Source organism: Callospermophilus lateralis, chromosome 4 (assembly GCF_048772815.1).
Source record: "Callospermophilus lateralis isolate mCalLat2 chromosome 4, mCalLat2.hap1, whole genome shotgun sequence".
NCBI lineage: Eukaryota > Metazoa > Chordata > Mammalia > Rodentia > Sciuridae > Callospermophilus > Callospermophilus lateralis.
The window spans coordinates 45,313,988-45,339,175 of record NC_135308.1 but is presented as its reverse complement, the minus strand read 5'-3'; the positions used below and the strand labels follow the sequence as shown (position 1 = coordinate 45,339,175).

The following is a 25,188-nucleotide window of genomic DNA, read 5'->3' as shown; positions in this document are numbered from 1 at the left end:
AATAAAGCAGAAATCCAATGTCATTGTGTCAGAGCAAGTGAAACATAAAAAACAAGAAAATTAGCATAACTAATGATTAATAAAAAACAAAAGGATTGTTTGCAAAGAATATTAATGTTCATAATATTGACATTAACAAGAAAGTATTAGCAAGTATTATCTTGACTGAGATACTAGAATGGCATTAATCTCTTAAAAGCAGTACTCCTAATGTTTAAGATCATTTCATTAGAACAGACCTGACTCATCTCAGAATCCCAAATCATACTGAAGGGGAGGGAGCAAAGACTCAGCAGTAGTTAAAAAAAAAACGAAATGAGGTCAATCAAACTGTTGTGCAGGTATGAATATATTACAATGCATTCCAATTTTATATAACTATAATGTACCAATTAAAAATAAATAAAGAGAACATGTTTGGGGAGGTTGGAGGGAAGGGAAACAGCAAGTACTGAGGACTGAGATGGAATAAACTATATTATATGCATTTATGAATATCAAAATGAAACCCACTATTATGTACAACTATAATGCACTAATAAATTTGTTTTTTAAAAAAGAAATTAAGACAGTAAAATATTTGGTTGAGCCAAAAGGGTACTGAGAATTTATAATAGTGAAGTTCTTCAAAAGAAATGAGTTTTTCAGTACTTGGGTACTTGGCAAGAATAAACAAACAACTCGATATAAAAAGTAAAAGGGCAATTAATATTTCCTTGCCATTCTAAGATTTTCTAACTGTAGTTTCATCTATTCCTAAGCAATTATGGAAGAAGGTGGGAAGCAATTAGTTTTACTAGGGCATGTATTTGTTCCTCTAGTAAGGTGGCTATGTAGAAGAATCACCTAAGGAATATGTCTAGTAGGCCTCCTGGCATCCACAATCAACTCAACAATGATTTGCTATATTCTACTCCTTTGTCCTGGCACAGTAAGAATTTGGAGGAAATTATTTAAAACTGTTAGGATACTTTATATATCCCTCTCACTCCGAGAGTTTACTGTAAACTTAAAACTTCTGGATTCACTGTTTTACTATAATCCATAAGTTTTATCTAAGGACATTAATTCTCTGTGCCTTATATTACCTACACAATATTGTTCATTATTACATCATTATTGCTCAAAGGCAGAACTTCACTGGGTCAAATAAGAAAACCACAACCCTGTGTAGAAAATTCTCATGCCAAGAAAGTATCTACTTTCATACTTTTCTTCTATGCATCAGTGTCAGGAAATCATTGCTAATTCATTTGATTACGATACACAAATCACTAAAGTAGAATCACAAGTATTACAAGGTAAAAGAAAAGCAAGCAATGTCCATGAGAAAGCCACAGGAAATTTAATTCTTAAAAATACATATTTTAGTCTCCAATAAGAGTCTTATTTTATCAACTTTACTAATCCAAAAGCCATCTTTGTTTTTAGAATTAAGAACTACTCAATATCTAGTGGTCATATATTAAGTGAAGTCTGACAATCAAGAATATATTGACTAACTAAACAACACTAGTGGCCAATGGAGGTTTTAAAAATAAAAGCATAAGATATGGTAGGAAACATTATTTGACTTTAACCTCATTTATAAAACTAAATACAAATGTAATATTAAATGTCTACTTCTAAGTGTGGCATCTTAGATTTAAGAATTAGGGCAAATATATCATAAGAGGGAAGGGAACTAATCGATCAAATCCAAAAGAACTCATTATTTTATAAAGTTTGAGCAACAGCCCTATGAAATAGTATTCATTTTTTACTTTTCATTAATCTCTTTAGTAACTTAATTTTTAACCCTATAATCCATCTCAAGTTTTGCAATTATAAGTTAGAAAAAAAAAAGCAGATATGTACACCAAATATTTTTACGAAACTCGCCATATATCCAGTCTGGGATCCACATCTGTAGATTCAACCAACAATAGACTGAAGATATTTGGGGGAAAATTTTCCAAAAAGCAAAACTTGAATTTTCCACATGTCCAGCACTACGCTGAATCTTCACAAAAAAAGGTGATGTGCGAGCACACCCTGCTGCAGCCTGCCACTCCACAGATGCTTAGTTTCTCTCCAGCACATGTTGTTTGGTCATTGCTCGTCCCACATCTTGTTCCTATACTATGTAGGTTAGTCTACACTGTTTGTATCAGAATAAACTTTTTTCCTTGTCATTATTCCCTAAACAATACAGTACAGCAACTATTTATATAGTAATTATATTTATTAGGTATGATAAATGAGAGATGATTTAAAGTATATGGGAGGACGTGCGTAGGTTATATGTAAATACTATGCCGTTTTATGTAAGTGACTTGAGGTATCCACACCGGGTCCTGGAACTAAACCCAAGAGTACTGAGAGAGGACTGTAGTTGAACTTCATATATAAACTTCAAAAGTCAAGAGGACTACATTTATAAAACCCAAAGGTTAATATAGGCCTACCTTTCAATTTTTTTTGGCATTTTAAGAATGATTTAATGAAATGACGTTAATTCAGAAATACATTCTATATCTCAACAACAATAAAATATGACATTTAAGGGAAGAGTCAATAAAATTTTGCATTTTAAAATCAAAAAGAGTACATCTTGGACACCTTAAAATTTTGGACAATTTAAAAAATTTAGTTATAAGCAGGACATTACTGTGTAACAAATACTGCTCATATCAAAAGTGCTGGTGAGAAAGAATTCAATATGCCCTCCCACAAAATCTGTTCACATACATAATATATATACATATAATTGTAACAAAGATTTTTCATGTTTAAGGTGCTTGAAATTTGCACTGCAGTCAATGAGCATCCATCTGCTACCTCTTTTGTAGAAACTCCAGTTAGAATGATCCCCAGACAAAAAGCTATTACTTTCTAAAATGTGGCATTTGTGGAGCTGGAGTGCCCTCTATTGGTAAGGAAGAGGACACACTCATTAGTTGTCCTGAATGCATTTTCTCATTGATTCGGAGTTCACATCCATCTTGAAGCATTCGCACTGCTATTCGTGCTATGTTCTTAGAGTCATCAAGACCACTATGAGGTCGTCCATCATAATCCATTCCTAATTTTTCAAGCATTATTGCCAGTTTGGTTTGGCTTCTAGGAACCTGAAATATAAACAATAATTCTTTAGTGTTATAAACTGTAATATAAAGTCACAGAAAAACAAGAAACTGAAAATAGTAGTAATAAAATTATGTTGGGCAAAGGACAATATATTCTTGATCAATGAGCAAATAAATAACTCAAATTTTCAGAGCTTTAACAAATGATCTTAGAATTTTAACTGAAAATATGGCTAGAATTCTCAGACATTGAAAACCTTTGCAGTACTATACTTAAACAAATCATTTATTAAAGGAAATGTACTGTTCTGAACACCTAAGTTGAAGATTCACATTTTTAACCTAATATTTTTGCATGATATTTTTCTACAAATACTTTAGATAGTAATAAAAATATTTACCATTTTAAAATAACTAAAAATAAGGAAGTTCAAGAATGAAAGATGATGTCGTGGTATTTTTCAACCTATTTTTAAAAACTGCTCCATTGTGATAAACCCCCAAAACTCACATTTCCCAAATTCTAAAAAGCTCCTTCACTTCTGAGAACAACTTTTATATTTTCTGCATATTCCCATCAAGAAGATTTGTTTAAGTTTAAAGTTCTATGGTTTGTATAGCTATGTCACCTGAGTATCACGGAGCTTCAGATTCATCTATAAAATAGGACTAACAGCTGTATTGTTTATTCAAAAGGTTACTGGTAGAATCACAAAGCAAAAATGATATACAAAAGAACAATGATAACATTGTAAGGTATACAACTACAATGCACACACTCTATGCCTCCTCTAAATATCACTTAGAAAATATGCTTCTAAAAATAACCTTTGCAATACAATGAATAACTTAGGTGGAAAGGACAGATTCCTGGCAATACAAAATACCAAAGTGAATCATAAAGAAATAGAAAATTTGACTAATCTATTCTTAGACAGGAGATTGAATCAGTTAATTGAGAACTTCCTAATAAAAGAAAAGCCCTGGACCATATAACTTCATTGATAAATTCTACCATTTAAAGAATCAACACCAATCTTTCTCAAACTACTCCCAAAAAAATGAAAAGGAGTGAACAGTTTCTAACATACTCTGTAAGGCCCACACCACTTTGATACCAAAACCAGATGGCAGTAGAAGAAAATTATCAATATCCCTTCTGAATATCACAATACAAAGTCCTCAACAAGCCAGGCACAGTGGCACACACCGGTAATCGCAGTGACTCGAAGGCTGAGGCAGGAGGATCGCTAGTTCAAAGCCTGCCTCATGGGCTGGAGTTGTGGCTCAGTGGTACAGCACTCGTCTCAAATGTACGAGGCCCTGGGTTCAATCCTCAGCACCACATAAAGATAAATAAATAAAATAAAGGTTAAAAAAAAAAAAAAACCTGCCTCCGCAAAAGTGAGGCACTAAGCAACTCAGTGAAACCCTGTTTCTAAATAAAATACAAAATACAACTGGGGATGTGGCTCAGTGGTCAAGGGCACATGAGTTCAATCCCTGGTACCTGAGAAAAAAAGAAAATCCTCAACAAAATAAAAGCAGACAAATTTCAGCAACATATTAAAAGGATTACCATGGGCTGGGGATATAGTTCAGCTGGTAGAGTGTTTGCCTCACTTGTATAAGGCCCTAGGTTCAAGCCCCAACACCACCAAAAAAAAAAAAAAAAGGATCATCACAATGACAAAGTAGGATTTGTTCCTGGGATTCAAAAAGATTCAGCATGCAAAAATCAATGTTTTACCACATTAACAGAATAAAGGTGAAAAAAAAAAATCACATGACCATAAGAAGTGATGAAGGAAAAAGCATTTGACAAAATTAACCTTTCATGATTAAAACACTCAACAAATTAACAGAAGAAAAGTACCTGAAAATAAAGACTATGTGAAAAACCCATAGCTAACATCATACTCAGTAGTCAAAGACTGAAACCTTTTCTTATAAGATTAGGAACAAGACAAGATATTTACTACACTCTCTTTTTTCAACAGAGTATTAGAAATTCTACCCAGAACAATTAGGTAAGAAAAAGAATAAAAGGGCCAGGTGCAATGGCACACACCTGAAATCCCAGCAACTCAGGAGGTTGAGGTAGGGAATTACAAATTTAAAGCTCATGTGTGCGATTGGTATCCTGTCACAAAAAATAAAATGGATGAGATGTAACTCAGTGGTAGTATGTATGTATGTATGTATCTCTCATCTCTCTCTCTCTCTCTCTCTCTCTCTCTCTCTCACACACACACACACACACACACACACACACACAAAAAACAACAAAAGCTATCCAAAAGGGGAGAACTAAAATTACCTATTTGTGGGTAACAGAGGATATGTATAGAAAAATCATAAAGATTCCACACACACACACACACACACAAAAAAAAAAACCCTATTGGAACTATAATATAAAAAAACAGCGGCTGGATGCAGTGGCACAAACCTGTAATCCCAGCAGCTCGAGATGGTGAGGCAGGAAGACAATGAGTTCAAAGCTAGCCTCAGCAATTTAGTGAGGCCCTAAGCAACTCAGCGAGACCCATCTCCAAATAAAATACAAAAAAGGACTGGGGATGTGGCTCATTGTTTGACTGCCCCTGGATTCAATCCCCAGTAACCAAAAACAAACAAAAAGCCACAAAGAAGCAGGATCAAAATCAATACACAAATCTGTTGAATTTCTATACACTAACAATAAAAACCCAAAATGAAAATTTTAAAAAATAATCCCATTTAAAATAACATCAAGGACGGCAGCATGGCATCCGGGCCAAACAAGGCCTTAGTCAAGGATGAACATGAAGACGAAGATGATGAGGATAATGTCAAAGAAGAGGATGAAGACGAGGTCCTTGGCGAGGAAGTGAATATTGAATTTGAAGCTTATTCCAGCTCAGATAATAATTATGACGGAATTAAGAAATTACTGCAGCAGCTTTTCCTAAAGGCTCCTGCGAACACTGCAGAACTAACAGATCTCTTAATTCAACAGAACTGTATTGGAAGTGTGATTAAGCAAACAAATGTTTCAGAAGACAGTGATGATGATGATGCAGATGAAAATGAAATTTTTGGTTTTATAAGCCTTTTAAATTTAACTGAAAGAAAGGATACCCAGTGTGCTGAACAAATTAAAGAGTTGGTTCTAAGCTTCTGTGAGAAGAACTGTGAAAAGAGTGTGGTTGAACAGAAGGACAAGCTTTTAAATGACACCACCAAGCCTATGGGCTTTCTCCTAAGTGAAAGATTCATTAATGTCCCTCCTCAGATTGCTCTGCCTATGCACCAACAGCTTCAGTAAGAGACTTCTGAAAATGCCTTCAAACAGTAGCTTGTTTGGTTTTATTCCCCAAGTAGACTCAGAAATGTGATTTAAATGGAATATGTAGGTACAGAAAGAGTCCTGGCCTTGATTGAAACAACTGTAGTATGAGGAGAATGGAAGAAAGAGTCTAAAAGCAGCTTTTTGAAGAGTTTGGATTATTTGTAACAGTAATTTTCATATTTTTTAAGATTTTAAATGGAATAAAGTGGATTAATTTCCTTTAGACTTTTTAGCCCATTTGCATGACATTTTTCTCCTAAAAGATTTCTGTAACATGAGTAAAATGCTGAATAATGACAGCAATAACAAAAAATAAAATAACATTAAGAGGATGAAGTACTTAGGAATAAATCAAGACAAAAGAATTATGCAGTGAAATTACAAAATATTGCTGGGAAAAAAGTATCAATAAATGGAAAGACACCCCATATTCAAGGACTGTAAGACTTATTTTTAATATTAAGATATCAACATACCAATATGGTAGTGCATGTCTGTAATCTCAGCAACTCTGGAGGCTGAGTCAGGAGGATCCCAAGTTCAAGATTTTCCTCAGGAACTTACAAGACCATGTCCCCCAATAAATAAATAAATAATCATCCATGGGGATTTCCAGATTCTATGCTATGCCTACCAAAATCCCAATGACAGCTTGGTGTGGTAATGCATGCCTATAATCCCAGTGGCTTGGGAGGCTGAGGTAGGAGGATCACTAGTTCAAAGCCAGCCTCAGCAATCTTTTTTTTTGCAGAAATAGAAAATTCCATCCCAAGATTCATATGAAGTCTCAAAGAACCCCAAAGAGTCTGAAACAAATGAAGTCTACATGGTTTGCCTTTATGAAGACATAAACCTGTATAATTCATGCCAAATGTTTAACAATTATGTGAAAAGACATCCAGCTAAGCATATTACCTACATGGATCTACTATGATGAAAAACATTTCACTCTCAAAATTTTTTTTTTCTCTTCTGTTATTGGTAGTTCAGAACATTAGTTATTTTTTCCCATGGGTCAAAAGATACCTAAGTATATGATTTTAAGTGGAAAAGTAGGTGACAGAAATCAGGTATTAGCAATTTCTCCATTTTCCTTTGTGTGTGAATTATTAATATAAATGTGGGAACATAAATTATTAATGCAAGTCAAAATATTTCAATGTTTTAGCAGTTTAGCTTTATAAAAATAATAAATAAAACTGTTAATCTTTTCTGGATAATGAATTTGAATTTTTTAAAAACAAATAAATTTTTTAAAAAAAATTCTTATGGATGGTTAAAATCAAAGGGGACAGGGGCAGAGAACTTGCCATACATGTTTATATATTTCTTTGAGGATAAAACACAAACGGCCAATAAGCACATGAAAAGATGTTCACTATCACTAAAAGCTAGATAAAAGCAAATCAAACCCATAATGAGATACTATTTCATATGTACTAGAAGGACCATTACAAAAAGAAAGCAAAAAATAACAAGCATTGGCAGGGATGTGGAAAAATTGAAATTTGTGAATTATTGGTATGTAAATTACTAGGAGAAAAAAATGGTAAATCCACTGGAGAAAATAGTATGGAGATTCCTCAAAATATAAATTAAACATAGAATTGGCATATGACCACCACCTCCAATTCTCTGCATATCCCAAATTGAAAGGAGTAACTTGAACAGATATTTGACTATCCATCTTCATAGCAGCATTATTCACAATAGCCAAAAAGTATCTAGCAAGGGATGAATAAATTTTTAGAATGTGTGATCTATACATATAATGGAACATTATTCAGATAGTAAGGAAATTATTATACAATGAATATTATTCAGCCTCAGAAAAGAAGAAATTTTGGTACAAGCTACAATGTGAAAAAACTTGGAAGATATCATGCCAAGTAAAATCACAAAAGAATAAATACTGTATGATTTCACTTATAAGAGCTACACAAAGAAGTTAAATTCATGAAGACAGTAAATAGGATGATGACTTCCAGGTCTAGAAATCGGGGAAAGTTCAACAGGAACGGAGTTTCAGTTATAGAAGATGAAAAAGTTCTGGAGATGGATGTGATGATGGCTGTATAACAATGTACTTAAAATGCCAATGTATTGTAAACTTAAAAATGACGAAGATGGTAAATATTATGTTACACATATTTTATCATACATAAACAAAAAATCTCAGAGATAAAAAGTCCTGGATAGTGCAAGAAAAACAGTAACTTAATCAAAGGCAAATTCATTTCAGGATGTTGGTTTTAAAAAAAAAAAAAATGAAAACATGGATAGACAACACATAATCCTCCTGCTTCCTCTGGCTTAGGTGGAAAGTTCTCAACAAGGTGTTGCTAAATGGTGAATGGCAGGAAAACAAGCGGGAGATTTTGTAGAGTGGTTTAAAGATGAGCTGCAAGACTCAGCCTACTGACTTTTTATCACAACCAGCTAAACAAGTCCTGATAATACCACGGAGAAAATGATCCACTTCAAGTAACAAATCAATGAAGTAAAAAGAAACCTCTTGCTTCAGTGATGAGCCACTGGGATTAAAGGCATGTGCCACCATACTCAGCACCTTCTAAGTTTTTTAAATTTATGAAAAGTAAAAAAAATTACTCTCTAATTATCCATTTCTACCCTCCACCCTCAAGAGATGTAGGGTAAAAACTCATTTTTACTTTAAAAAATGGGAAAAAACAAAAACAACTCTGGTATAAACTACATACCATCAACCATATGTTACCACCATACACAGTAGAAATTTCTGATAAAACTGAATAAAGCAAACAAAACAAAAAAGGAGGAAATTTTTAAAAAAGAAAACTGTAACTTTCTTCTACTTACATTTGTAATTGGCATTACGATTGGTATCTATTATGAAAGAAGGGAAACCACACACAATGAAATGGCCAAAATCTACTCAAGAGCACTGGCAATTGTATTGCCTTATAGTATCTGTATTATGGTTATAATTACAATAATGTTTTACAAGCTATAGATATTTTTATTCAGACCTAAAAATCATCTTAAGATTTAGTTAACTATTAACAAGTCTTAAAATAAATTATTCATCTAAGTTCCAAGTTTGAGAAAGAATGGTCTAATATAAGGATGCATTATCATCTGGGAACTATAGCAAAAAAGATCCTACAGGTGATCAAGTCCCTACAAAGTTACATAATCTAAGAGGACAGAGGCACCTTTGAAACTACACTGCAGAATACAATAGTAAAATTTATACTACTGAAAAAAGAATAACTGTTCCTTAAAAAAAAAAAAAAAAAAGAAAGAAAAATACAATAATTGCTAGGGGGAAAAAGGGAGAGGAAAGAAAACTTACACGTGACTACTGGACAACAGTAGAAATTACTCTTAATTATTTAGTGCAATAATGGTGTATCAAAAGAGCCTATTTTATGAAATAGTTACAGGTCAAATGAGATGATGTCTGCTCAAAATAATAAGGAAAAGAAAAGTGCGGATATAGCTCAAACAAGATTGCCTATGAATTTGTAACTGTTGAAACTGGGTCATGAGGATTCATTACACCTTTCTATTCTATGTATTTGTAATTTTCCATAACAAATTTTTGAAATCATAAATTGAGTGAAAAGAAAAATCAAAAAAGGGGGAAAAATTATCAAATATAATCAAAGAACTAGCTCCAAAATAAAGATCTATAAACTAATAACGAAACTTCTATCCAATTTCAAAAAACTGGGCAAAAGACTTCAACAGGGACTTCACAAAAAAATCAATCTATATGGCTAATAAGCATACAAAAAAAAAAAAAGGAGTTCAACCTTATGAGTAAACAGGAAAATACAAGTCAGAAGGTTAATGATATGGTTACACACATCCATCAGATTTACAAACATTTAGAATTTCTGGCAATTATCAGATGCTGGCAAAGACCTAGACCAAATGTAAAGTCACACACTGCTGATGAGAGTGCAAACTGGTACACTTTTGGAAAACTATTTTTGAATCATCTAGTAATGTCAACAATACACTGACCTAGCAATTCCACTCTTAAGTTTAAACCCTACAGAAACAGATTGCACAAAGCCATCAGAAGATATGTATAAAAATGTTTATAGCAGCAGTACTTGAAAAAGTATGAAATTAAAAATAACTCAAATGGTCAGCCAAAGTAGAACTAATAAACAGGTATATTCACACAATGGAATTCTGTAGAGCAATAAAGTAAATGAGATGCAGCCATATATACAATGAATGGTTCTCAAGCACAATGTTAAGCAAAAAAGCAAAATAAATACTTCAGCCATTATAATACTAATTATATCATGTTCAAAAATAAGTAAAGTCAAGTTACAGAAGGATACATATTAATATTAAAACTATAAAGAAAAACAAAAAAATGATTACCATGAAATATGGTTAGCTCTGGGGGGGAAAGGAAAGAGTAAAGCGGATGAAAGTTACAAGGGCATTCACTTTCAAACAATGTGTCCAACTCTACTCTTCTGTATACATATTTCTGGTTTTTTTAAATTTATTTATTCTAATTTGTTGTATATGACAGCAGAATGCATTTCGATTCACAGTACACACATAGAGCACAATTTTTCATGTCTCTGGCTATACACCAAGTAGAGTCATACCGTTCGTGTCTTCATACATGTACTTGGGGTAATGATGTCCATCTCATTCCACCATCTTTCCTACCCATCTGCCCCCTTTCTTCCCCTCCCTCCCCTTAGCCTTATCTAGAGTTTATCTATTCCTTCCATGCTCCCCCACCCCATCCTCAATATGGATCAGCATCCTTATATCAAAGAAAACATTCAGCATTTGGTTTTTGGGGATTGGTTTACTTCACTTAGCATAATATTCTACAACTCCATCCATTTACCTGCAAATGCCATGATTTTATTCTCTTTTATTGCTGAGTAATTTTTAGTGTGTATATATACACCACATTTTCTTTATTCATTCATCTACTAAATGGCATCTAGGTTGGTTCCACAATTTAGCTATTGTGAATTATGCTGCTATACACATTGATGTGGCTATGTTTACTATAGTATGCTAATTTTAAGTCCTCTGGGTATAGAAACCAAGGAGAGGGATAGATGGATCAAATGGTGGTTCCATTCCCAGTTTTCCAAGGAATATCCATACTGCCTTCCATACTGGTTGCACCAATTTGCAATCTCACCAGCAATGTATGAATGTGTCTTTCTCCCTATATTCTTAGTTTTTTTTAAAAAAACAAAACGTTAAAGAGACAAAAAAAGGTTTTTAAGGAAAAACACCTTTTCTCATGAAACTACTTTAGAATGTTTAACCAAAATGAAACTGAAGGGAGAAAGATCACAGGGGGTATTAACACATAATAGAGAAGCAAAGGAAATCCCCTAGGATGATCATAGAAGACTAAAGAACAAATTATTCAGCTTTGAACAAGATTAAAGGCTTCAGGTAAGTAGTCCTTGAACAACCAATACACATCCTAAGTATTTTCAATATTGAGAAGTGACTCAGTTTGAATAGAGAGTAATGAAATAAGTAAAGAGTAAAGAATTACTAAATCTAGAGAAAAGTTGTGAATACTCTCTAGTCAGAGACCATAAATAATAAATAATGATTTGACTACAAAAGTAATACAACTAAATTCAAAAGATACAGAGCAGGGAAGGACATGCAGAAGCAGGAGAGGGTTTATGGAACTAAACCTTCATCTTTCAATGCAGGAATTCAATAGATATATCAAGTGAAAATGCAAGAAACAGTAAATGCATGCAATTTAGAAATATAAAGATGAATATTTGACATAACAGTTTTTTTAATAGTTGAAAACGTATGCCTCAGGAGAATAAGAACCAGTTCTGCTGAGGGCCGTGGCAGATGACCGCATTTGTTATAAGGATTGTAGTACTACTTTTAAAATTTACTCTACACATGTTCTAACTTTGACGTAAAGTAAAATTAAAATCCATTGTGAACCGTTTGTTCCACAAACATTCCACATATGAATAGCCTTACATTCTTTCAAACTTTTGCCATTTCAATATATAGTCTGCCTATTTAAATAAACAGATGGAGAAAAATGGTCTATCTTTCTAAATTGAACATAACTAAATGGGAATCTAGTAAGTAACAATTAATTATATAGAACTCCTCTGTAAAAAACACTTAGAAAATCACATATTAGTGTACATGCAAAACATCAAACTTTTCATTAATAATAGGATAATCAGGGCAAAGGGAGGAGGGGAGGTAAAGAAGAAGCACCAGGGACTGAAATGGAGCAATTTATATTCTGCGTTCATATGATTATGTCCAAATGAATCCCACTGTTATGTATTACTATAGTGCACTAATAAAAACATTTTTAAAAGAATAATACAATCAGTGACATAAAAATCTTACCTTATAAAAGTTTCCATACGACTTTCGAATATTGATCCACTTTTTAGCAAAATGAGGATATTTGAGCCGGCTCAGTTGGCACTGCATGTTCAAAAACTTACTCATATCCCACGAACTTATAAATCAGAAACATAGGGAAAAAGAGGATAAAGTAAGGGCTATACTATTCTCACAAATGAGTATTTTAAGTAATTTTATTTTTTTTTAATCTACACATATCAACTTTCCCATATTCACACAAAACATCAAACTTAGAAAATTAGGAATTAATTTTTACAACACCTTACTTCATAAATTAACTTTAAAGGTGGGATGAAAGTTGGCATATTAGTTTTTTTTCACAAACTAAATTTGGTTAGGCTCATCTTGATTGTTTTTATGGTGCTGATGACTGGACAGTCTTCTGTCTTGCTAAATTGTTTTTTTTTCCTTCTCTCTTTTATTTTGTAATTGTTAAGATAACTGTGTAATGCCAGGTATGCCATATTAGTAAGTTCTTAGATAAGTTTTAAAATGCAACAAAAAACAAATACATAGAATGCTTATAGATAATGGGATTAAAATATCTGTTTTGCAACCTATATCTTTCTGTAACACCAATCAACATGTTTTAGTTAAGGTAGTCGATACTGAGTATGCAATATAGAAATTGTGTTGGTTCATACATGGTTTTTCTTAGACAAGGGGAATCAGAATAGCAATAGAAATTATAACATTCAGCAGGAAATAAAAAAGGCTTCAACTCAGCAGCTACCCTGGCACAACAGGAACGCTTTCAAATGTATTTTAGGAAAATTAAACTCAAGTGCCTTTTTCTAGGATCCTACTGTTTCTGTGTACTTTTAATATCCTGAAGCAACCTCCAATGAACCTGAGAAGTTGCTTGCCTAGCTGTCCAAATATTTCTGAAAGTATCAATTACTGTTTTTGTTTTGCACAGGTTTTCCAATGATTTGTCCCAGAATTTGAGGTATTTACAGAACTGCATATACTGTGGTATGATAGAAGCACCTATCAACATTAGCAGGAATATTGCTTATTCATGTTTAAAATCAATGACAGATTTCCACAAAGGTCCATCAACATCTTCCCAAACTTCTAAACTCAACTATGTTGTGATTAAATTCAATGCTCTTATATGAGAGATTCCCAAATTCTTCAGGTTGGCAACATCTCAGCGTTAGAGTACAAACCATCTACAATTTAAAACAGAAATTATTTGGGATTTTCTTCTTCAACCTTATTGGCATTATGGCAGAGGAGTTGCTCTTGCACAATGTCTGTAATCCTGGTTTTAATCTTTCTGATCTTCCCATTTAGCCTTTCACTTAACAAATGCTTGTTGGACATATACTTTGGGACTCAGCATTTAAGCACTGTGGAAAACTATTGGTTAATAAAAATCCTTACCCTAAAATGATTTTTAATTTCCTTGCAAAAATAAGTCCTACATGAATAAACGTTAGATATAAGAATATGTAGTCAGAATGAAAACATCATATAGGGTATAAGACTTTAACAAACAACATGAAATGTAAAATCTGGGTAAAAAGACTACATTAAGGCTTTGAATAATGACAAAGAAATAATGAGAAAGAGATTCTCAGCAGACAGGAAAACATGAAGCACATAAAGAAAGGATATACCATGTAAATTCATGGGCAGTCTGACTAAAAATGAATAATGGCAGGTGGATTAGGCTAAATGGATACAGTGGGATGAGAAACCTTGAATGCCAAGCTGAACTTCTGCAAGAAGGCAAATGTGATTAAAATCAGTTTTAGGAAAGACATTTAGTTTCACATATTAATATTTTTCTTTCTAGATCTCTAGTCTTGGATTAAAATGTTATCATTGCTTTCCCTCCTCTTTGATCTCTAGGATTCAAAATTTAAGTAGGAATAAAAATAAGAAAGGGAAAAATACTATCTCCTATGGGATGACTCTAGAGCCTTTACCAAATATTTATTTATTGAAATATTTTAATAAATATTTTTATTTATTAAAGGCCCTAGAGTGGTATCCTAAGTTAAATAAGGTAATTTTTAATCCTAAAAAATGATTTTTAAAAAGGTAAATTCCCTAAATACTTACCCATCTGTTAATATGCAATATTTATACTTTGTTCCTAATTCCTTCAATTTCATCCAGTCAATTACTTTTTTCAGTACCTGAGGAAAAGTATCAGCTCTGTCAACCTGATCCTGAGGATATACAAGTAAAATATGTAAAAATTAAGACAACCACTTATAGTTCTACAAAACACCCTGACTTATACAAGAAGAAAATTATCAATAAGAGGATGGCTTATTTATGTTTTAAATTCTTCATAGTTTCCTTCAGTTAGATAGATCTACCACCTAAATAATTAAAAGTTGTTTATAGCCAAGTAGTAGATATTACTTTCAACTGAGGTATATAATTCTCCCAAAATTAAGACCTAAGACCATCCCCGATGGTTCTCTTTCTAGAGGCCTTAACCTAGTAGCTTACTGATTCTTCAGAGTGGAAAAAAGGGCAATCTCTTATCTGCTCAAAGCCAAAGCCTATGAAGTGGTCTTCCCAACTCAAGTCTCACACCTTTACACACCACACTATACACGCACTGCTGCCAAACTGGACTTATTAAAATGTAAATCTGACCTACTCTATCACTCTCAATATCTTCCAGACACTCTTCAAGGCTTTGGGATAAAAGGACACACAAGAGCTTTCATGATCTGATTTGCCTCTGGCTACCTAGACCATTTTTTCACTAGCCCATGCACATTTGAGCCATCCTGAACTATATATATCTGCTGTTTCACACGTGAAATGCTCAACCCTCCTTCCTGCTTACTTACCTATCATGACTCAGTCAAAGATCACCAACATGAGGAAGCTTTTCCTAGGATAGCCCTCTACACATACAAAAATCCTTTTTATAGATGCCCACAATATCCTAATAAAACACTGATTTGTCACTCTTCCTAATCACGTGGATTATTTTGTCTGACTTATAGATCATATGAAAGATGAAGACAGAGACTGACTAGACTGATTCCCTAGTTCTATAACATATATTTCAGTAGATAGTCAAATATGTGTGGAGTAGATAAATGGATGAACGAAAGGCCTACTTATTAGAATACTACAACAACAACAAAAAAAATCACACTAAAAAACAAATTAAGGTACATACACAGTCAAGTTGTACACACATACATTCTAAACCTTATCTTCAAGTACAGCACAATAATACTTACTTTGCTAATGCTCCATTTTACACAGGAAATCTTTAGATGCACAATTACAACTCCATAAAAGAAAAGTAAAATGTGCTTTTTGTTTCTGAGATGTAGGTTTCACTATCTTGCCCAGACCAAATGAGAACTCCTGAGCCCAACTGATCATCACACCTCAGCATTCTGTGTAGCTAGGGCCAAGCCCTCATGCCAAGTTCTAAGTCTTTTTATTATAATATGAAAGATCTTTACCAAGCAAGGAAAACATTCACAGTCTAGTTAGTCTGTATCTTCAGTATCCTTACAGTCTGGAAGTCAGGAGGATAGGCAGAATAAGCCAGTGGTCACAACACAGTTAAGAAAAAAGACTCGCCAGAAATTGTTCATAACAATGACTTTTTAAAACCATCTATAAAATAAATCCCAAATTAAAAAACGTCTTTCAAGCTTTAGAAAAAGGAACACAAAATTATAACCTGAGTAATTCCGGTAAGACTGATGCAGAAATCAGAAAGCTGAGTGTTAATCTCTGGTCTTACATATTGCTGAAACGTATCTTCCTAAAGAAAAGGATAACAAGTTAAAAATATAACCCAATATATGACAGACCCTACACAACAAATTCAGTCACCAGAATTACCAGGTAATTGTTTATTTGTGGTACTGGGGATTGAACCCAGAGCCACTCGACTACTGAGCTACACACCTAGCCTTTTTTTAGACAAGGCCTTGCCAAATTGCCCAAGCTGGCCATGAACTTATTGCCTCAAACTCCCAAGTCACTGGGATTATGGAAGAGCCATCAACAGAAAAAGCCATTCATTTTCATGCAAAGCCTTTTTATACTTACTGCCAGTGTATTGGTGGCAATAGAGTTATTACAAAAGTGATTTTCAGATAGATAAGATGTTCTGATATATACTCATTCAGATTTTATAAAAGCACTATTCTGGGGAATTTATTCTATGATTTCTTGAACTATGAATGTACTAATAATAATTATCTAAAGCGTACATATTATGTTGCTTAGAAACCAAAGTTATAAGAGCCGTTTCTTCAATAAACTTGCCATCAAAAAGATGGCCAGTTATTAATTGTCATTTTTAAAGATTAGTTAAAACCACCTATGACGCTTTTTTAAAAAAATATGCTGATGTCAGGGGCCCTATGACAGAAAAACTAAACTAGCACCTCTGGGAATAGAACCAAACATCTGTTGGTTTTTTTTGTTTGTTTGTTTTTAGTTGTAGACAGAATACCTTTATTTTATTTGTTTTGATGTTGTGCTAAGGATAGAACCCAGAGCCTCAAAACATCTAGGTAAATGCTCTACCAACTTAGCTACAAACCCAGCCCCAAACATTAGTTTGATTTTGGTTTTTTTTGTTTGTTTTTCCCCCTCAAGTGGTTTTGATGTATACTGAGATACAAGCAAACAAAAAACACTATTATAATGTTAGCTACTGGAAAGGGGTAGAAGCTATTTCCACTATTATTTGATTATAGTTTTTTTTTTTTTCCGTTAAGCTAATATAAGAGCAAAAAGCTCTCTTTAAAATTCTATTCTAGCTAAAATGGCAATTGTGACCCTCCAACTTACTAGTGAACACCAAAATAGTTGCTGCTAAAAATAAAATGAAGATATAACAATTCACTTACTATTTGCAAGGTATGAGTATTCAATAAAACAACAGGAAACTCAATTATTTCATGTATGAACTCAGGTGGATTACCCTCTTCACAAGTGGCTTCAAAGTCAATAATACAAATGTAGTCATAGTAACTATCAGCACAACTGCTCTCTTTCAACATTAGCTTCTGCTTCTTATAATAGTTTTTCAGTCTCTTCTTTAGTACATCCTTTACACCTCTAAGTAAAAGAATAAAAAACTTACTTAGGTGAATTTTACAGTCAAAATTCCGAACTCTTACCTGCTGGCAATGGGTTGAACACTGACAGTCATAGCATACTTTAGCTAAATTGCAAAGTAAGACTCAAAGCTAAATCAGCAAAATGCATAAAACATCAACATTTTCCTTCACAAGTAACAGTTCATTTTAATGGTATAGAAGAGCATTTCTCTAATATATATTTGGTATTTTAAACTATAAATTTTGTCAGCCTATACCACTAACTCAGCCATATTGCCTTATCTATTAAGATGACATGATATGAAAACTAAAAACTAATATTGAATCATTCTATTGGCCATATACTTTTGAGAGATAAAAATTTAAGTAAATTGAACATACTCTACTATTTCCTCCTTTCTTTTGGCATTTATAGTTTAGACAACTAAAAACTCCATGTGATATAAAAGCATTATGAGCCTAGAACATAAAGTTGACTATCTGTATAACTAATTTAGCAATACCATCCTAAGAGTAAACTATAATCCACAGAACATTATCATAGAAGTTTCTTAAATTAAAATATAATCTGGAAATTTCAATATCTCAAAAAGCTTTAAAATACATATTATACAAATGAGTAGGGGAGAGAAAGGAAGGGTCCTCCTACATAGATAACAATGGTCGATAAATAGTGATCACATATTCAAACAATATGTATTTCTTCAATAACTTAAAAATGTCACAGCCACTGCTTATGTTTCCTTCACTGTTACTTGGCTCAATAATGAACTGGCCTACAAATAAATACAAAATTGTAGTAAAAATAAAAGGCTCTAGCTTATAATTAATATTTAGGTACCAAGTAAGGTATTTTGGTCACATTGCCAGTTAGGAACTTTAAGAAAGGTTTTTGTATTTTTGTTTTCTTTTTTGCCTGTATTCCTTTCTTAAGTTCAACAAAGCAGTGACAAAGGAATCCTACCCATGATAACACTGATAATCAACTAGTTGGTTGTTTTAAGACAAAATGTTTTATGGGATTTTCCAAATCACTGAAACCTAACAAGCAAATTCTTCAACACCTTTCATTTTAAGTCATTGTAAGTGACCTCTGTTACTTCAGAGTACTTTGTCTTAAAATTTCTTTTCCTTTTTGTTTTATTTGTTTCCAGGGGGAGAAACTATACTAACTAAATGGCTACCTGAAAAACCAAACAGTAGTGCAAACATATAACTAAATACTCAGGATAAAAACCTGTCATCCTTAATATCTCCCTTGCTCCCTCCCATACTCAACCACTTTTACTAATTCCAACTTCAAAAAAAACACATTCAGAATCTGGTTTTCCTTAATTCTCTTTGCTATAGCTCCCATCAGCTTCTTGCACTATAGCAAATCTGTTCGTTACCTTAAGAACTGAGCACCAATGCCAACTTCCTACCCAACCATCTTTACAAGTCCATTCTTTTTTACATGGTAAAATGCAAACTTCAGTATAGTGCTCCTCACACTGCTATGACCTATCATTTCAGTATCACTGTTAAACATCCCTGCTTCCCCACTGCACACCAGTATATCAGATACTGCAGACAAAACATACTATAGGCCCTGGCCTCAATATGTGGTATGTTTTCATGTTCTGTAACTGGTTTATAGTAGTTTTTTCTAAAAGGCAAATCATATAATAAAAAAAATCTAAAAACAGAAATCAAAAGATTTTTAGTCAAAATTTTCTTCACAAATGGTGTCAAATATTTCTTCACAAAAAAGCCTGAAATATCCTCCTCTGGCCATTTTCTGTTTGTTACAAATGTCACCTTCCTGAATTCCTGAGAAACACTCTCTCCTGTATCCTTGTGCTGCACTTGACCAGGCCTCCAATATAGTACTGGCCACTCTGTACTGTAATTATTTATTTTTGTGTTTTCCCAAAAGACTGTGAGATTTCCAAAGCAGGGAAACATATCTGTATTTACCTTTATAACTTCAATGCCTAGTGTAGTGCTTAGAATTCAATACAGGCTTGTTGAATAAATGTATAAACATACATCTAGATCTCTAGCTCCCATGCAAGCCAGAAGCAAGCAAATGATCTTCACACCTGGGAAGGATAAAAATTTTGCTCAGAAAGTCTTCTGTAGGCTATAGGGTGGACCTTCATAGTAGAAAGAGTCAGGGAAAAATGAAGTCAAAAATTTCTTCACGAATTATGATACAAACAATTTAGAAGGGAAAAAAATTATGTGTGCTCTTCTGAAAAGTAGTGAAGCTCTATCTTAAAGCAAAGAGGAGGAATTCTACTGAGATAGGAATAAGGATTAAAGGATGCCCAAACTTAATACATTTTCATCTATTACATACAATTTCTTTCTTGATGCCTAGCAATTCTACTGTTCATTAAAAATCTATACATTTTTCTGGACTCCAAGTCATTCCTATCCTATACCCCCCCCCAAAAAAGGAATTTGCTTTATAAAATATATTAAAAATTTAGGTATGTGTTTATCTCACTAAAAATACACAAACAGCTGTCTAAGCTACATTTTTTCTCTTTCAATACACAGTGAAATATAATACATACAATCATTCTGCGTTAGTTTTAGAAGCTAAAACAATAAAAAAAATTCCTGAAAAATGAATGATTTCTTTAAATTACCTGGTTTCAGACAATTCTCCTTACAAAAACAATATAAATGGCCAAAGAAAAATAAAAACAAAAAATATTCAACATCATTAATAAGATATAACTATCCATCAAGTAAACAAAGCAACCATACAAAAATTTCAAATGTATTTGTTTTGATTAGATAGACTCCTAGCTATGCTAGCACATAGTCCTGAATTTTGATTGAATGGTGTTATTTTATAATTTAAAAGACTGATAGAAATAGAGTTGCACACAAAGATTTATGTACAGAGTATCAATTACAATTCTTACTTGAATTGTCAATTGTTTATTAAAGTATGAATACAGATAATTTTTAATTTTTCAGTATTTTCACAATTTCCTAAGGTGAGCATGTAATTTTTAAAAATTATTTTTAGTTACCTGGTTTCAAGCTTGAATTCTGAAAGCTTAGCTCTGAGTTCTTCCTTACTCATTCTATTAATACAGCCATTTGTAATAGCAATCTCTTTGTAAACTGGGTCACTGAAATCACTTCCATTGGAGGTAATGAACTTAGATCCTTTTGTTTCTTGGCCATCAAACCTACATCGATGCTTTTTCTGTGGAAAAAAAATTAGGGAGAGGATACAGCTTATCAATAGTACAAACATCTTATATTTAAAGACTCAAACTCCTGAGGCCTCTTCATGCTACATGTTCAAGGAAAAGCACCCATTGCAGCTTCTGGAGGGAGGACAGGATGAAAAATATTTCAAAATAATTTATCCTTCTCTGAGTCATGAGGCTCCTCAAAGGAGATGACGCTAAACAAAAAGGTGTTGGAGTCAGAGCCACCTGAGTACAGCATCTGAGCTGATCATTTACTAACAGCATAATCTTGGGTGGTTACTTATTCAGCTTTTGCTCTTAAGTTTCCTCACCCATAAAGTAAAAGTGTATTTATCTCAAGTGGTATTTAGTAACAGTAAATAGTGTATGAGCAGAATTATTATAAGCATGCAATAAGACCATATATAGCAAGTTCCTAATACCATATCCAGCAGTGATTATTAATAAATGGCAACTTTATTTATTATCAACACAGGCAGTAAAAGAGACCTTTTTATAAACTTACAAATAGCTAATTTTTAAATGAACTTTCACACTATACATGTGTAAGTCAGTGACTTCCTGACAATCTTTTAATTCAATCCAATATAAAAACAAAATATGCTATAAATCTAACTCAAAACTTCCTAGTACAGGGCTGGGGCTGTAGGTCAGTGGCAAAGCACTTGCCTAGCATGCGTGGGGCACTAGGTTCGATCCTCAGCACCACGTAAAATTTAACAAATAAAATAAAGGCATTCTGTCTATTTACAACTACAAAACAAAATTTAAAAAAAAAAAAAAAAAAAAAACTTCCTAGTACCAAAACAAAGGAACTGTATTGTTTTAAAACTCAAAAAAAAAATTTTTTTTTAACTTTTTTCAAGTCACACATATCCAATAATTCAGAACTATAGTTACAGTATTATAAACCTATTCTCGTTTTAAATCTGTTACATGACTTAATTCTATTCTCTCAACGGATAAACCCAAACTACAATCATGTTATGCTCCAAAGATTCATTTATAATCCAATTATTTCCCCTATGTAAGGTTTCAATATTAGCTGGTTCAGAATTTCCAAAAATACTTTGATACTATTAACATATTAATGCTTATTAACTTAGTCAAAAGTTACTAAACTATTCCCATGTGAACTTTGAATTACAGACTAAGGAGGGATAACAGCAAAAGGCCGCCATCCCTGGCTTAGAATTACTCCGGATGGTTCAGGGGCTATTTCTCACTCTAAACTCTTACTTTAATGCAACACATATTTATTGGAAATGTGATGCTAGGTACTGTGCCAGAGTACTCATTCTCATCTCCTTTGAGGAAGGGGTTAGCAATTTCACTGTACGAATTCCATAAATAGGATTAAGCATGAGATTCCTAGTTAACTATCATTTAAAAATAAAAACAAATTTTATTACATTGCTTTTTTGACTAACAAAATAATTAGCTTTTAACACATTAGATTTATAAAAGATACCTGGCTACTGTCTTTACAATTAAACAACATAATTTATTCTTTGTCTTTAAACCTACATTGAATTTTAAGTCCCATCTTACTAAAATAGACTCTCACATAGTTTAAGCAAATTTTCTCTTTGGATAAATCTATTCTCAGATTCACTTGGAATTCTTATGTAAAACTACAGCAACAAAATTTACTACAAATTAATACACCTCTTCTACATATGCTACAAATCATGACTTTTATGAAGATTTGTTTCTGCTCCTACAACCAACTGCAGACCTCTTGTTTCAGTGAAGTTCTGAGCACAGTCAAGGTCTTCCTCTCAGTGATTAGTATTTCTTCAGGTCTAGGATACAAGTCAATCCATCAAGAAACAGAAAGAAAAATTTGAAACCCCATATATACTATTAATCTGCAAAAACACATTCATTTACTAAATTGAGATTGGAACTGCCTTCTGCTCCAGTCTCTATGTCCATCTGTCAAATGTCACAGTACTAGCCATATAAAAAAGAGGGAGATGGATTCTGCATTAGGAAGAGAAAGATTCACCTCACAGAACGGTTAACATTAAATATTCCAAAATTGCTATCCTTTTTTATTTGTACTTAGAAGGGGATGATAGTTTGATCTCTAAAAGTTTGGTTTTTTTAATGAACACAATCTATTGTTTCAAGAAATAAAGTATGGTTTAAAAATAAGCTTCAAAGTAACTGCTTATCAAAAAGTATCTTTTTCTGTCAAGAAAATCTGAAAACAGTGTTTTAGTGTTTCCATAATTTTGTTGCAAAAAAACTAAATTAATCTATTTGCATCTATACATTAAAAAAACACAACTTATCTTGATTAAAATTCTTCCAAAATAAGAGTTCTGATAAAATTTGAACCTACCTGGTAAAACATAAAAATGCAACAGCTTTTATTAATCTACAAAAGGATCAAAAACTAGTAATAATGGAAATTTACTAGCTGAATATCAACAAAAAACAACTTTGCTTTTGATTGGGGAAAAAAAAAAAAGTCTGCTCATTTATTTAGAGCATCCAACAATAAATTTTTAACAAATATGATGGTCATTAAAACAATCTGGAACAGACGGAGGCCTCAAATAGCTAAACCTAAGAAGTTTCAAAAGTTTCAAATTAATGAAGTATACTCAAACACACTTCTCTTATTAAAGATAAACTTTTGAAAATTATTTTTTAAAACTGACTTAGATGATGTTACTTACAAAAATCTATCTCAGAATAAAGGAGGTGGTGGGGTGGAAAAGTTCTCCACAGGGCACAAGGAAGTCCTCTTTGAGAATGAGATAGCTTTGCAAAAATCCAGAGGAAGAGTATGCTGGGCAAGAGAACCTATAAAGACTCTTAAGGAGAACCACCTTCCACTGTAAAAGAAGACAATGAAGCCAGGGGCTCAACGCAGGAAAAAGGATGATTGTGTGAGATAAAACTAGCAACAGAATGGAGTCCGATCCTGCGGGCACCCAACAGAAGGTAATCAAGGAATGGAATAGTCACCCAAATTCAGATTATTAAAAGAATATTATTGCTGTATGCAGAAAGTAACTCATGGATGGAAGGAGCAAAAGACCTAGGAATTCTCTTGCAAATACCCACTTTATAAGGGGCTCAACACTGATTTGTTATTACGAGGTAAAGACCAACTTCAGCATTATTTACAATGTACAGCGCTAATCAAAAGTAATTTTCTCCAATAAATAAGATGAGAAATAAGTTTTAAGCTTGCTTTACATGTTTGCCAATGTGACTAGGATCTAAGAGTGACATGATTTCATTAGAAAAATCAATCATATACTATGTCTATGAGATAATAGAAGAAAATGGGCAGAAATGGGAGGCGAAGAATAGGCAGGCAGGCAGCACATTCATGTTCTGTGAAGGCTGTGAGGAAGGAGGCAGGCTTCAAGCGACATTTCCAGAGCAAATGGTACTATTTAAAAAACAAAACAAAACAAAACTTCCCAATTACTGATGATGGAATGGCAGCAGCAACAGTGAACGCAGAATGTTTAGCGCAGAATTCCCACTCAGAACTTACAAAACCACAGTCCACACAACTTCTCTTCTGGACCACTTACACTCATCCTGATTGGCCCTGAGGGGTCACTGACAGGTGCCCCGAGCTGGGGACCCGGCATCCCTGGGGCTGCGGTTTAAGCTGCACACCAGGAGAAAAGGGATGCCCAGGGGCGGCGGGGGGTCGAGGGGCACGCGGGCCCAGCGCTCACCTCGCGATGCGCCTGCTGCGGATCCTCCCCACCCTCCGGCTGCGGCGCCTCCAGCTGCGAGAGCGCCACGGCCTCGCCGCTAGGCTGCCCACTCTGCTCTTCCTCCATGCGGGCTCTCACGCCAGAAGCCAGCTACTGGAGGCACACACTCGCTCACTCTCCACCAAGCCCCAAAGCTGGGCTTTTCTCCGTTGAAAAACCACCCAGCTCGCGTTCCCGCGGCCGCCACACAAACTCCAGCGGACACCTCCCACTTCCGGGAGCGTGTGGCGTCCGCACGCCGCGCAGGCGCAGTGAGCTGGCGCGCGCGGGACGAGCGCGCAGCTGCCCAGGGCGGGAGCGGGAAGAAGCGGGAGGCGGGAGCTG

At 33.8% G+C, this 25,188-nt stretch overlaps 1 protein-coding gene and 1 pseudogene across 2 annotated transcripts; one reads left to right on the top strand and one right to left on the bottom strand.

Annotated features, from left to right (window-relative positions):
• Nucleotides 1–278: 278 nt before the first annotated feature.
• Nucleotides 279–25,068, bottom strand: Eri1 (exoribonuclease 1). 2 transcript variants are annotated; one of them, XM_076852452.1, is made up of 7 exons: nucleotides 24,823–25,068; nucleotides 20,921–21,099; nucleotides 17,676–17,886; nucleotides 16,493–16,576; nucleotides 14,887–14,996; nucleotides 12,793–12,907; nucleotides 279–3,110 (listed from the first exon to the last, which is right to left on the bottom strand). In XM_076852452.1, exons 1-7 carry the CDS (start codon nucleotides 24,928–24,930, stop codon nucleotides 2,868–2,870), a joined length of 1,050 nt encoding a protein of 349 aa, XP_076708567.1. In that variant the 5' UTR covers nucleotides 24,931–25,068; the 3' UTR covers nucleotides 279–2,867. The 2 variants fall into 2 exon arrangements, with proteins under 2 accessions (XP_076708567.1, XP_076708568.1); XM_076852453.1 differs by lacking the exons at nucleotides 20,921–21,099; nucleotides 24,823–25,068 and adding an exon at nucleotides 19,848–19,900.
• Nucleotides 5,836–6,378, top strand: LOC143397287 (BRCA2 and CDKN1A-interacting protein pseudogene; annotated as a pseudogene).
• Nucleotides 25,069–25,188: the final 120 nt, after the last annotated feature.

Excerpts from the sequence above, each read along its gene's own strand:
- Eri1 (XM_076852452.1), bottom strand. The coding sequence starts at position 24,930 with ATGGAGGAAGAGCAGAGTGGGCAGCCTAGCGGCGAGGCCGTGGCGCTC. Across the intron at positions 17,887-20,920 it reads GAATTCAAGCTTGAAACCAG|AGGTGTAAAGGATGTACTAA; the intron begins GTAACTAAAAAT and ends TCTTTTACTTAG. Across the intron at positions 14,997-16,492 it reads GTCTTACCGGAATTACTCAG|GATCAGGTTGACAGAGCTGA; the intron begins GTTATAATTTTG and ends GTATATCCTCAG.